The 15,186-nt window shown below is 39.8% G+C and overlaps 1 protein-coding gene across 5 annotated transcripts; it reads right to left on the reverse strand.

Moving 5' to 3' along the window:
* Positions 1-937: 937 nt before the first annotated feature.
* rabgef1 (RAB guanine nucleotide exchange factor (GEF) 1) lies at positions 938-12,950 on the reverse strand. 5 transcript variants are annotated; one of them, XM_060908115.1, is made up of 10 exons: positions 12,902-12,950; positions 10,899-11,082; positions 9,699-9,868; positions 7,291-7,311; positions 6,879-7,042; positions 6,391-6,472; positions 6,142-6,274; positions 5,853-5,944; positions 4,247-4,503; positions 938-3,661 (listed from the first exon to the last, which is right to left on the reverse strand). In XM_060908115.1, the coding sequence occupies exons 2-10, from the start codon at positions 11,075-11,077 to the stop codon at positions 3,281-3,283; spliced, it is 1,479 nt and encodes a 492-aa protein (XP_060764098.1). In that variant the 5' UTR covers positions 11,078-11,082; positions 12,902-12,950; the 3' UTR covers positions 938-3,280. The 5 variants fall into 5 exon arrangements, with proteins under 5 accessions (XP_060764098.1, XP_060764101.1, XP_060764097.1 ...); XM_060908118.1 differs by lacking the exon at positions 7,291-7,311 and adding an exon at positions 7,904-8,053; XM_060908114.1 differs by lacking the exon at positions 12,902-12,950 and adding an exon at positions 12,492-12,561.
* Between the last annotated feature and the right edge of the window lie 2,236 nt (positions 12,951-15,186).

The following is a 15,186-nucleotide window of genomic DNA, read 5'->3' on the forward strand; positions in this document are numbered from 1 at the left end:
AGATATATTTGCATTCGTTATTTTAGTATATAAGTATAATTGTTTTTGCCAGAAAAGTGGAACATGACCAAACCAAAGACAACAACACGTCAAAACATAGGCTTTAGGATTTATACTTATACATGAATCAGTGTTTCCTGATGCTCAGTGATTTCAGGACTGTTCATGTTGGCATTATTTTGGCTTTAACAGTTAATTCAAGTCATTGTATTATTAGAAAACCTTTCATGAAGGTCAAATGAAGGAGTGTAAGAGGAAAAAGTGCAAATTTGGGTCTAATACTGTCTCTCATCCCCATTTATGTGCTGCCTCTCTCTGTCTCTCTTCAGTGCAATATGAGAAAAGTGCCATTAATTTCACTTCACTATGTTCTAGTCTCATAAGAAGGTGTGACCCATATTCTAAAGTGAGAACGCCTGGAGACCAGACGCAGCACACATCTGGGACGACGCTCGGTATCGCAGGATTGAGCAAAATTCTCAGCTGAACTGTTTTAGCCAATCCCTAATGATTTTATAGAAATAAAAGCTCTGAAGTCAGGTTACAGAAGCTGAGCATGAAGAGGTGGCTCCTGAAATGAGGTTAAGCATGTTAGTATACCTTTAAAGGGGAAAAAAATAGGTTTCATCTCCAACCTTAAAGGTTTTTTTGGTTTGTCCATAAAAGAGTGTTTCCCTTTCAGATGGACACCAATCTCTCCAAATAAACTCAGGGGTGTGATAAGTGCTTCACAGGGACAAGGACAAGAAGGTAAAAGGTGCTGAAATCCAAACACTGGATGATGAAACAGTATATTTATCCAAACCAATCTTAAACAGCAGTATTTTCAGAGAAAATAGTACACTACAAAGTGAACAGGTTGGGGTTTCAGATTTACAACTGCTTGCACTTTCTTTTAGATTTTAGGGAGAAAAAAAATCTCAGACACTGCTGAAAATTTTACATATTTACATTCATTTTTTTATTATGATTATAAGTTACAGAAAAGCGACACATCTCAGTCAGTTATCTGTACTTGATAAATAAAATCAGTATAAATTATAATCTCGCAGCACAGCGCCTTGATCACAATTTAAGTTAGTGTGTTTGTGTAGATGAATGAAATGTGTAAAAACTGATACAAAGAAAAATGAAAAACAGCTGAAAGTGACAGCAGACAGGATGATATTAAGCTCTAAAACAGCCAACGTTAAGTGTTTTACACGAATCACACTCACTGCATTTCCTCCTCAAGAAATCTAAGTGCTGAAGTCTGTGGTTTTTGAGTGTTAATATTCACATCATAAATATATCACCTCTCACAATAAGTGGCAAGTTCACCACCTTTTATGGATCAATTCATTTTTTTAGATATATATTTGGGGATTATGCAAATCAGCTAGTGACAAATCCAAACAATTATCTCTGAGGTTAATCGCTATGCATCACACCTGAGCTTTAATCTTGGTTTACGGTGTACACGTCCAATTCTACCTTTTTAATTTGTCCATTAAAAACAAACTCTGACTAGAAACCTGAACAAATGATTATCGGCACAATGTCACTCCACTGTACACTATATTAATATGAAGAGGAAAAAATTAAGACTATTTAAATTAACATTTTTACAATGTACCGTAAGCAGGCCAGATCTGAAGCTAATTTCAAGCAAATGCCCTTTAAAGTAATCAACATTAATGCAGTGTGTGTGTGTGTGTGTGTGTGTGTGTGTATGAAATCACCTGTAGAGTAGCTTAAACGTAGTTTGATACTAAAGTAGACAAGTATTTTACTTCACCTCCACAATTCAATCATTGGGCCATGTTAAGAGCCTATTCATAAATAATTCATCAGATGAACTTTCGATGAGGACGAGAAGTCAGACATAACTGTTTATAAGGATTAAATAATATGTAGTAATGCACTAATAATCCAATACGCACTATGTAGTGGTTTACGGTGCTTGTAGTACAGCACCCAGGTATTAACAGTGCACCAGGTCTCACTAAGTTTCTCATATGATGGTGGGTTTTATTCCTTGCAGTTATGTTCTTTCTGGTGGAATCGAGTGTGTTCCTGTGAAAGATCCACTCTAACACACACACACACACACACACACACACACACACACACACACACACACACACACACACTTCCCCTTACGAGTGAACACTTGCTGCAAATCATCAAGAGTCAGTTTGGGTAGAAATCACCATGAGAAATTATCAGTGAGCTGAAATGATGACAGAAACTAAATGTGATGAAACACGAAATTAACTGGTGGCTAAACGGGTTGGGTTGTGTTTCAATAAACACTAGGCCCATATTTGGCAGCACCAAATGCTCTAAATGACACCAATTGGAGCCTGTAGAGGGAAATGACAAAAGCACAGCATTGAAATGCATGCTGATAAACTCGCGTCCTTCATGTCAGTGCTTACTAAAAGCTCAGGAGGAAAAAAAAGTCTGTAAATCTTTGAAATGTACCTTGAGTCTCCTGAGTGAAGCGCACCTTAGGATTCCTGACATTGTAAGAGTTGCAAACACAGAAAGAGCATCATCATCATCATCTCTTAAATGATTAATTACTCTACAACCCAGAACTGTAATGTCGTGCCTTTCTCAGGTTTGATTTCAACTTCTGCAGAAGTGCCCATGAAACAGTGCGCCACACTGCCCCCTAGTGCATACATGTCTATATTATGATACATTGTGCATGTGTGTGGACACACAACACTGCCCATGGTTACAGATTCTCACTTGTCTCACACACACACACACACACACACACACACACACACACCTCAATAAACATTCTGATTTAAAACTCAGTCACAAGTTCTGAAAAACCTGCTTTCGTAAGTGAAGGTTCTCAGTTACTACTGTAGTTTAAATACAAAGCAGGGCTGATCTGAAAGCTACTGGACTCTGATTCACACTGATTCACTCCTACTCACTCAGATCGACAGATTCACAATGACTCACACCAACTCTCACACACTGATTCACAGTGACTTACAATTACTACCTTTGACTCACTCTGACTCATTGTCTCTCACTGACTCACACCGACTCATTCTGACTCACCCAGACTCACTCTAACTCTCACTGACTCATTCTGACTCACATTCTAACAATGACTCACTCTGATTCATTCTGTCTCTCAATCACTCACCCTGACTCACACTAATTCACTCAGATTCACACGGACTCACTCTGATTCACACTGACTCATTTTGTCTCACTCAGATTCACACTGACTCACTCACACACTCTGACCCCTTCAATTTCATCAGCAGTTCTAATCGGCGAACACTTGAGGCTGCAGGGGCGGGGGCAGCCTGTCGTTCTCCTCGTTCTCAGAGTCGATGGCATGTGCCACGTGCCTTTTGATCTCCAGTGGGTATTTGTCAAGGATGTCCTGCACCTCACGGGCCACGCGTTCCTGCCAGCACTGGAGCTCGGCCTGCAGACCCTGCGCCTCCTCCAGAACCTGCTGCTGACGTTCCTGCAGAGCCGAGAGCAGCTCCAGTGGCCACAGGGACGACGACTCGGATCTCACACGTGGGGAAGCATCACCAGATCCACCACCACTGCCGCCGCACATGTAACGCTCAAAATCCTCCACACTCAGGTTAAGGGAATGAGCGTCCAGCTTCTCGATAAACGCCACTGCACAACACTGCAGGAACAATGTGAGGGGCGGAGTTACATAAACAGCAATTACGATTTCAGAGATAATTTCTTCATTGTTCTATCAATGAGTCATGTCATTAGATAAACACAGATGAGTTGAATAGGAGGAGCTTTGGGAAGTGACGTGCACGCGTGTGTGCATGCACGTGTGCGCGCGCACATATTGCTGTTGTTTTCTATTTATAATGTTTTCAGCATTCTGTGAATTTCTTTTGTTTATTTAAGTTTCAGAAACTAAAAGTATTGGCACCGCTTCCATTTCTCACTCTAAAATTACTCTGGTTGATTTTATGCAGCACATGAAATTTCTTCAAGGAAATCCATTTAAAAATGAATTTATTTCTTTTTAACATAAAATATCACAACACAGTTGGTCTGAGGAGTTTATCTGATGACACTGTGACTAATATGCATGATGTTGAAATGTCTGTGAAAAGGTTTTACAAGATAAATGAAGCATTTTTTTAGAGGAATGGAACAGTGATAAAGTCACTGTGCTGTGGTGTGTGTGCTGCAATTTAAACATGATGAGGGTGTGTATCATTTTAAACACCCCCCCCAAAGTCCTCACCAGGTTGGTGAAATAGTACCCGTCCTCTCCGCTCATCAGGCGGCTCGGGTTGCAGAAGCGTGTGATGTACTGGATGTTGGACTGCAGGCGGGGTGGGTTGGCCTTCAGCACAATGTAAATGAGCGTTGGGAGGAAATCGTCGGCCGATGCCGGCTCTTTCTTCGTCACCTTGATGGCGTTGAAGATGTGTTTGCTACAGCTGGTGATGCAGGCCAGCTTGTCTCTCGGCACACGCTTTGAGTCCATCTCGATTATATCTACAGCAAAGATATTAGAAGTGAAAAAAAAAGATCTGTTTTTTGCAACAAAAGCACAAAATTCTCTGTTTGTCAGGAACAAATGGACAAAAAAAGTCCCTCATGGGGACTTTTCATGACATAGAATAAGAATATAGAAACATTCATAATATAGAAATGTTTAACAGTTATTCCACGAAATCGAGTCGTACATGAGCTGATAGTGGACGAGGTGCGTAGCACCGAGTTGTCTATAAGCCATGTACGATGAGATTGAGTGGAATAACTGTTTTATTCTATCCACATTCACTGGATTTTGAGAAACAGAGCATTATTTTTATTTTTTTGCAAATTCAATAAACAAAAACTTTATACAAAATGTCAGACAAAATAATTTCCACTTAGAGTGTAAACAAACCGGCAAAATGACAGTAGCAAGTTGTGAAAAATACTATAATAAAATTCTTGAAAAATTTAAAATATTTATGTTCGTACCATCAAATACTTTTATTCCATATTTTATTACTTTTTTGTATTTTTGCCGTTTTGTTTTCAAGTAGAGTTTTTATTTCATCCTCAGTTGGTTCAGCAGCACTTTCCACCATTTTGTTTTTCTCTACTCACGGTATATGAGCTGATATCCTAGTAATAGAGTAGCCAATCAGAGCGCACAATTGCTCTTATCCAGTGAATGTGGATAGAACAATTTTTATTAGAAATAAGACAGGCAGGGTGAGTAGTAATGCATTAAACACATGATTAATATGAGTAATACTTTTAATAAATAATTTATTTCCCTGGCATACAGTTTTTTTTATTGTAAATATTTTTATAGTATTTTGTGATATGTACATAATGCCTCGGTCACAACCGGCCGTACGTGCTCCTATGGCTGGTCTACATGCAAAAAACACAAAAAACGCACGGAGGGCGTGCATGTGACGTGCTGATTTTCAAGCCGTAGACTGGCCGCAGAGGTTCTTTGTCATGTCAAACAAACTCTACGGGCGCTTACATTTTTTTCAGGTTGCAAGACAAACTTACGGCCAACGTGCATCTTTCTCCATGAACAAAAAAAAAAACACAGCGATTTGGGAAATGCCAAAAAATCGCACGGCCAAAAAAATCGTACGTCCGGTTGTGACCTAGGCTTTATAAAATATATATATATATATATATTTATTTTTTGTATTGTAATACTATTACTCCAAATAAAAAAAAAATAATAATAGTAGTAATATTGTAACAAAATAATAATTACATTTACTCTTATTTAATTATTATAATTACATAATACTAATTAAAATATGTAACAAATATATGACAGTTAATTAATTAATACCAACAATAATAATAATAATAATAATAACCTGTAATGGCCTTCACTACACTATCAGCTGCTTCTGGAATTTCTTCATCCACAGGAACACACAGCATCTGGATGGTCACCCAGTGTAGCGCCCTGAAAACCAATCATCATCATCATCATCATCATCAGAATCCAGAGAACTTTCCTGATGTATATATTAGATTGAGATCACTGACTCTGAATAGGAAGTGTGTATTCACTGTTTTTGGAAGAGCGTTTGAGAAAAAGTGAATCGCACTGATCTTGGCTGTGTGATGTAAATGCAGGACTGCGCGAGACGCTGCTCTCACCGGATCCTGTGCTGCGTAGTCAGATCTTTCTTCTCATCATCAGTGGTCTCAGGACAGAAGACACTCTTATAGAGGCGCGTCATGATGTACTTCTCCACCTGGTCCATCACTCGCTCTACCTTCTCAGAGGAACCTAAAAAGGAGATCATCACACACACACACGTTACACACACACACACACACACACATTACACACTCTGTTCTGGGAATTTTCCAGGTCTTCTGTGAACTTCCTGTGTAATTGTTTACCTTTAAAGTGAGTGAGGAGACGGTCAGACATGTTCTGGTAGAAATCCTGCACGCACTCAGAGAGCTCATCAGCACCAAGGTCCTGAAACATCAACAGCACACACACATCATGGACAGGTTTGTCTTTTTTTTTTTTTTCCTTGACAAGCAGCATGCTAAACTGGGGGCAAAAAGCTTCTAATTCCATTATTCAATCATTTTCATTCTACAGTTTCATGCACTCTAATGGCTTTTATGTTTATCTCTCTGATTTGTAGCCAGCCAGGTTGATCAGGAAATTACCAAGAAATTACAAGGAAATTGTCAGGAAACTACTATGAAATTACAAGATAATTAGTATGAAATTACAGGGGCATAACCAGGAAATTATTAGGAAATTACCAGGATCCTGCCAGGACATAACTAATACTAAGCTATTGCCAGGAAATTACTAGGAATTTCCCAGGATAAAAGGTAACATTGGTGGCTAACGTTCAGCATACACACACCTTTTTATTCCCCATGCTCTCCACAAAGGCTCGGCTCTGTTTGTGAATTTCGCGTCCAGGTTTCAGACTCTTCAGGAAATCCATAAACTCCCTCGACACCTGATCTGTCTCCATACTCGACTGACGCACAAACGATGGACTGTGGGACTTCGACTCATGACTGTCTGGGACACAAACACACACACTTTAAAGAGGGCCACAGGTTGGTGTGTTTGACTTTGACCCTGAAAACTAAGATTACTTCAAAAAGATTCACAATCTCAAAATCTACTGCAGCAAATTAACCTAAAGTAGAAACATATGTGACATATATTACATACACATACGTAATAACACCCCCACCGAACTCTACTTATTTTTATATTTTTTCTCAGATTCTATTATTATTATCATCATTATATCACACACCCACCTCTGAGTCTGGAAACCAGAGCTGTCCATCAAAAACATGATGATGGGAAACAAAGACACAAACGAATGGAATGACACGTTATTACACAATTACACATGCACACACACACACACACACACACATGCACACACAGCTGAGGGAGTAAAGAGGCTGATGGTCAGCAGCTAAAAGCGCAACCTGCATCTACTCTCACCATTTTATTTGATTTTTTCATGATTAACGGCTGAAATCAAAGTGGCGGTTTCATCATTTGTGTTTCTCTCATTAACGTCCTGCTGGGTCTCAGACTGTGCATCATGCTTTTTATAGTATTTATAGCATCTCTATAGTTTTAGCTGCTGTGCATCACATAATCCATCTTTAAGGAAGAAGTACAGTTGTGAATCCAGCCATTTTTATACACTCCACACAGGAAGTCAGGAGACATGGCACTTCCTCTCAGTTTGCCAAAATCACTGAAAGGAGGGCAACAGAATCACGTGCACCGAAATCAACAGTTTGAAGTTCCTGCTGCGTGTGGTGATTTTGGGAAAGCGAGAGAGTCGTGTTAAGTGAAGAGCACTCAGGTGGGTTGTCTAAATGAAGGGGGCGTGGCCACGGCCTCTCCGGTTACCTTCAGTTGGAGAGCCGATCTCCCATGGGTGTGTAAAAATACCCTTCAGATCTCGCAGCAGCGTCTCGCCGTGACGCTCCCTCCTGCCCTGCACCTTCTCTCCTCTCTCTCTCTCACTCTCTTTCTCTCTCTGCTCATCCTTCTCTTTCTCTGAGGGACACCAGGGCATGCCCAGAGTAAGCATGCCCAGAAGAAAGGGGGCAGGGCAAAGGGAGAAGCAATGAGAATGAACAAAAGAGAGAAGGGAAAGGGAACAAACAAAAAGAAAGAGGGAGAAAAGAGCATAGGAAGAGAGGAGGTACAGAGAGAAAGGAGAGAGATGGGAGGATGAAGGATGGGGGAGAGAGAGATGGGAGGATGAAGGATGGAGGGGAGAGAGAGAGAGATGGGAGGATGAAGGATGGAGAGAGAGAGAGATGGGAGGATGAAGGATGGAGAGAGAGAGAGATGGGAGGATGAAGGATGGAGAGAGAGAGAGATGGGAGGATGAAGGATGGAGAGAGAGAGAGATGGGAGGATGAAGGATGGAGAGAGAGAGAGAGAGAGATGGGAGGATGAAGGATGGAGAGAGAGAGAAGATGAAGGATAGATAGATAGAGAGAGAGATGGGAAGATGAAGGACAGAGAGAGAGAGAGAGAAAGACAGCGAGAGAGATGGGAGGATGAAGGATGGAGAGAGAGAGAGACAGACAGAGAGAGACAGGAAGATGAAGAATGGAGAGAGAGCAATAGATGGATAGAGGACAGAGCAAGAGATAGAGAGAAAGAAACAGGAGGATGGAGAGATAGAGAGAAAGAAATGGGAGGATGGAGAGAGTGTGCAGGTGATGTGATGTTGGACATTAAAACAAAAACAAAAAAATGAATAAAACTAAATAAAGACTCAGTAAAACAACAGACAGAAATAATAACAGATGAAATGAAAATGATGAAAAGAAAAAAGATGAAGAGTCTCTGCATCATTTCACACCTCCATTATCAAACTTTAAATCATTTCAAAACAAAACTATGTGATGAGAAGAGGAAGTGATACGTGAATGGGGCGGGGCACAAAGTGAGGAAATGCCCGTCTCACTCTCATGCACACATCTAATTTACATATTCTACATTTTTCACTGCTATTATTCAGCCTGATTCTTCTTTATTACTTTATTTTATTTACTTAGTTTACTTTGTGTTTTGACTTATTTTATCTCATTATTTATTTTATTTGCTTACTTTTAAGGATTGTATCGCATCCTGTATCTTTTCATAAAAGGAATAAAACAGAAATTAAAGGTTCGTACTGAAACAATATTTACATCAGAAAATTTTTAAATAATATGTTGTGATTATTTTTAAAATCACAATAAATCAGAAACTGTAATAAAAGAAGCAAATTATTACGATATGAACATATTATAATTTTATACTTTTTTTATTTCCCGGTACACTTTCATACTTGCTTTCATTAGTTTTTAATTATATTTTTAATTATTCAACTAAATTGTTCTTATTTCCTGAAAATGCTGCAACACTTAAATTTCTCACTACAGATCGATAATTTATTTTATTTTCGTTGTTTAATCAGCACACGTCCACTCCTGTGTGCTAAACATCTCCTAAAGGGACGCAAACTCATCTGCAGTTCTTCTAAAATAAAGCAAACAACTCAAGCAGACAACAATCATGAGAGCAAACACACATTTAAAAAACAGACAGACAGGCAGACAGACAGACAGGCAGACAGACATGTCCGTATCACTCACGGCCCCTCCTGCAGTTGTGCTGCTCGAGTGCGTGCCAGTGTTTGTACCTTTCTTGTTGCTGCTGCGTGATGACGGACTGAAGAACTTCTTCACTGTGGTCACTTTGCGTGTTTTCTCGTTGGTCTTTTTCTCCTCAAACTTGGAGAAAGGAGTGAGAGAGGGCTGAGACTGAGAGCCATGACTGCTGGCATATGCTGCATCCTCCTCCCTCTGTAACCTGAAATGGGGAAAAATAACTCTGTGCTCAGGGTTTAACAGGATAAACACGATCACATACTAAACCCTGCAGTGTGTGTGTGTGTGTGTGTGTGTGTGTGTGTGTGTGTGTGTGTGTGTGTGAAGACAGATGCGTAACAGTCAAGTCAAGTTTATTTGTATAGCGCTTTTAACAACAGACATTGTCGCAATGCAGCTTTCTAGAGAATTAAAGACTTTAAACATGAGCTAATTTTATCCCTAATTTATCCCCAGTGAGCAAGCCTGTAGTGTCGGTGTTGAGGAAAAACTCCCTCAGACGACATGAGGAAGAAACCTTGAGAGGAACCAGACTCAAAGGGGAACCCATCCTCATCTGGGTGATAACAGATAGCGTGATTATGAATAACTCGCTTCTATAACTGTGTCCTATAGAGTCACAAAGTATAACTGTGTAACCAGGAAATTCATTATAGTTTTAACAAGAAGAACAGGAAGACCGAACTGACGGATAAATGGATACAGTGACACTTCATTTTTCCCAATTTTACCCAAATTAATTTTGCATGAACAAACCAAAAATTTCCAAATGCTTCGTAAAATTCCCGAGAATCAATTTTTACAGGAAGTGACATTCTGACGTTCCTGCAGTTCAACTCTGACACCTCCTGTGTGTGTCCAAAGTGCCCTTTTATTAAAATGTAAGTCTTATTTAAACCACACAAATGTATGAATGTGGCAAAAATTATACTCCAGACCGGATACATTCTGGCTCACACCATTTCTTATCAGACTCTTAAAAAAGTGGAACAGGCCACGCCCACAAACAGCAGCAGCTTCAACACACAGGCATGAGATAAATGAGAAGGGACAGTAGCAACCTCCTGAGAGATCAGAAAGCGCTAACGAGAGGATTAGAGATGGAAATGTCAAAATATGAGGACTATTTGTTATGGACATAGATTTCAGTTTTATTTGAGGATTTCTCACACAATAAAGTTATCGCTAATAGGCCTGATGGAATGATTTACTCAAAGTTTAATCCCACTCACTTCTCAGCAAGTTCCCAGTCCTCCTGGATCTGTTTCTGTCGTGCACGCTGGTACTCCTCCCTCCAGCACTTCGAGCACAGCCCCTGCCATGCCGCGTTACCATAGTAACCACATCCCTTCTTACACAGCAATTCAGATTGATCCACATGGATCCCTCGCCGTTCTGACCGCTGACTCATCACGTCTACAATACACAGGAGTAAACACAATGAGTGCACGGTAAAGGCGGACATCAGGAAAAAGATCTTTCAACGAAGAATGAGCTTTTTTTTTCTTTTTTACTTTCATGCGGACGAGAGCAGGCAAACTGCATAATTGCATGAGTGAATGACAGAGACGAATAAAAACAACAACAACAACAACACACACACCCGTGACCCGTGCATACCTCTAACACTGAATTCCTGAAAAGTTCCAGAACATTTTCTTTAAACTTCACAGGCTTTCTAGTTACAAGCTGGTACACAGAATAAAGACAACTAGACAGGGACACTCTAACGAGTGCAAACCCCGCCTTTTCCCTTTTAAAATACATTGGGCGAAAATTTCGAAGTTCTGCCATGACCTTGACCTTTGACCTCCAAAATTTAATGGTTTCCTTCCTGGGTGATTGGCAACACATGTACAAAATTTGGTCCAAATTGATCCATTGGTTCTTGAGATATCTTGCAGACACACAGACAGACAGACAGACACACACACACACAGACTGACGCAGGTGAAAATAATAACCCCTCCGACTACTGTCGGCGGGGTTAACAAAGCTTTATACAAGTCTGTACTTTTTCCTAAATATGTGCTGAGTAAGACTGCACAAAAATCCCAGAGCAGGATCCGCAAAGCTGCAAAATGGCTTTAATGACATGATCACAGGATGAAAATGAGGAAGGAAAGTCATTAGAGAACTGGAGAAGTAGAGGAGTCTTCATGGTGTGGTGCAAATCACACAGCTTTTCGCTTGAACACTGTGATTGTGAGAGTCTGGAAGCGAAATAGCCCTCGGTTTCAGATTAAACTTGATCCGTCTGTCTCCGTTCTAGCCTGTAGAGCATCTCATGTAGGATGTTCGGAATACAGCTCAACTCATATCTCCGTGCAAATCCTTGCACTCTAGTGTTCATTAATTGTGACTGCATTTGAGATGTTTTTACATATTTTAGTGTTTAATCTGCTTCAGTTTATCCACACGAAGCTTCATGTATCAGGAAAACATAGTAAAATATAAAATGCAGAACAGATACTAGAGTAAAAATAAACTGACTCAGATTAATATTATCAGTTTATCTGTTTTAGTCTTCAGTTTGCTGTCACAAGAGGAAGCTTCTTGCAATCCCAAGATGTGCCTCGGTGCGTTAGTGCGCATCTTGTTTTTTTTTAATTATTCTATTTTTATAACTACTTTTGTCTTTTTTATTCTTTCAAGCATCAACCACCAAAGCAAATTCCTTGTACCTATGTGTGAACAGACTTGGCAATAAACTGGATTCTGACTCCGATTCTGATCCTGATGAAGCTTTATGTGTCAGGAAAACACAGTAAACTATATATACACAATGCAGGATAAATACTATAGAAAACAATAAACCGACTCACATTAATATTATCAGTGTATCTGCTTTGGTCTTCAGTTTAATGTTAATCTGCTGTTAATTCAGTTCACAAGAGGAGGCATGAGATTGAGAAAAACACCTGGAATACATATTTAATATATGTCAGCAATGCTAAAATACAAAATACATAATCCAAACTCAGGACTTTTTAAAATAAACTCTGTACAGTGGAATAAAGTGTGTATAAAGTCTCTACAGTAACTGCAGCTATTCGGGTTATTTGTGGAGAAGCTAGGCTAGTTAGCGTTAGCGGTTAGCACACCCACATTCTTACATTAGCTAAAGCGAAAAGAGCCGAAAACTACAACTGTCTACTTCATAAAAACCCAAACGGTTAAATAATTTAAACAAAATGGCAAAGGTTTCGTTATAAAGGAGGTAAAAGCGACAGACCTGATGAGCAATAGCAAAACGTCCCCAAGCTAGTGCAATAACTGTGACGTCATATCTGTGCGACGCTGACAGCAGGACACCACGGAGAGGATCCGGCCATCAGGAGCAGAGTCTGGATACATTCTGTGAAAAAAAAAAAGCGTTTTTCAAGCGTTTTCATAAAATTAATACACAAAACATTCATATATTCAGGCGCTTTTTTCAAGGCCAAACTTGAAACCAGAGTAAAAGGATTTTTTTATTAAAAATATTTCTTCCACAAATAAGTTGACTGGCACTTCTCTTCAGCTGCAGTTAACGTTTTCTTTTTTTTCTTCCTTTCAAATTATTTTATCCACACGAGCAAGTTCTGACAATCTAAAATTTGATTAAACTCTAATTTAATTTTTAGCAGTATATTTTAATTATCTCTTATTACTGCCAGGCTGACATTATGACAATTCCAATTACACTACCGTTCAAAAGTTTGGGGTCACTTTGAAATTTCCTTATTTTTGAAAGAAAAGCACTGTTCTTTTCAATGAAGAAAACTTTAAACTAATCAGAAATCCACTCTATACATTGCTAATGTGGGCGGCACGGTGGTGTAGTGGTTAGCACTGTCACCTCACAGCAAGAGGGTCCGGGTTTGAGCCCCGTGGCCGGCGAGGGCCTTTCTGTGTGGAGTTTGCATGTTCTCCCCATGTCCGCGTGGGTTTCCTCCGGGTGCTCCGGTTTCCCCCACAGTCCAAAGACATGCAGGTTAGGTTAACTGGTGATTCTAAATTGACCGTAGGTGTGAATGTGAGTGTGAATGGTTGTCTGTGTCTATGTGTCAGCCCTGTGATGACCTGGCGACTTGTCCAGGGTGTACCCCGCCTTTCACCCGTAGTCAGCTGGGATAGGCTCCAGCTCGCCTGCGACCCTGTAGAACAGGATAAAGCGGCTAGAGATAATGAGATGAGATGAGACATTGCTAATGTGGTAAATGACTATTCTAGTTGCAAATGTCTGGTTTTTGGTGCAATATCTCCATAGGTGTATAGAGGCCCATTTCCAGCAACTATCACTCCAGTGTTCTAATGGTACAATGTGTTTGCTCATTGCCTCAGAAGGCTAATGGATGATTAGAAAACCCTTGTACAATCATGTTAGCACAGCTGAAAACAGTTTAGCTCTTTAGAGAAGCTATAAAACTGACCTTCCTTTGAGCAGATTGAGTTTCTGGAGCATCACATTTGTGGGGTCGATTAAATGCTCAAAATGGCCAGAAAAATGTCTTGACTATATTTTCTATTCATTTTACAACTTATGGTGGTAAATAAAAGTGTGACTTTTCATGGAAAACACAAAATTGTCTGGGTGACCCCAAACTTTTGAACAGTAGTGTAGGTTACTGTATTTTATTCTCTTTCTTTTAAAATGTATTTATTTCTTTATTTTTGCTGTGATGCTGTTTCTTTCACATTAATACTATGCATGTTGTCGGCCTAGCCTATATAATAAATAGCCTATATAATACATCATACATAAATAGCTAATAAATAACACACGTCAGATATAGTGTAACAGCTTTGTCTGTGTGGTTCAATGATGTATTTGGATTTTTTTGTTGTTGTTTATCTTACATGCTCCTCTAATTATTTTATTTGCGCACACAGGTTTTCTTTATACATCTCATCTCATTATCTCTAGCCGCTTTATCCTTCTACAGGGTTGCAGGCAAGCTGGAGCCTATCCCAGCTGACTACGGGCGAAAGGCGGGGTACACCCTGGACAAGTCGCCAGGTCATCGCAGGGCTGACACATAGACACAGACAACCATTCACACTCACATTCACACCTACGCTCAATTTAGAGTCACCAGTTAACCTAACCTGCATGTCTTTTGGACTGTGGGGGAAACCGGAGCACCCGGAGGAAACCTACGCGGACACGGGGAGAACATGCAAACTCCACACAGAAAGGCCCTCGCCGGCCCCGGGGCTCGAACCCAGGACCTTCTTGCTGTGAGGCGACAGCGCTAACCACTACACCACCGTGCCGCCCTTCTTTATACATGCTTAAAATGAATAATTATTATAAAGGCAGTGTTTTGCGTGTGACTTGTGTTTACAAGTTTGTGTGAAACTTGTAATAAATACAGTAACATTCAATGTGAATACATTTTCTGATAGTGTCTGTAATTAAATATTATTGAAATAACTACTGCAATCAATAAATTGAAGTCTTATATGACTGTGACAAAATTTGATCTTGCTCATTTTCATACATTATAACACAGTTTTTATATTTTTATGTTTAAG

This window comes from Neoarius graeffei, chromosome 25 (genome assembly GCF_027579695.1).
Source record: "Neoarius graeffei isolate fNeoGra1 chromosome 25, fNeoGra1.pri, whole genome shotgun sequence".
In the NCBI taxonomy this organism is placed as follows: domain Eukaryota; kingdom Metazoa; phylum Chordata; class Actinopteri; order Siluriformes; family Ariidae; genus Neoarius; species Neoarius graeffei.

Excerpts from the sequence above, each read along its gene's own strand:
- rabgef1 (XM_060908118.1), bottom strand. The coding sequence starts at position 11,077 with ATGAGTCAGCGGTCAGAACGGCGAGGGATCCATGTGGATCAATCTGAA. Across the intron at positions 9,869-10,898 it reads GACTGGGAACTTGCTGAGAA|GTTACAGAGGGAGGAGGATG; the intron begins GTGAGTGGGATT and ends TCCCCATTTCAG. Across the intron at positions 4,504-5,852 it reads TGTAGTGAAGGCCATTACAG|ATATAATCGAGATGGACTCA; the intron begins GTTATTATTATT and ends TCTTTGCTGTAG.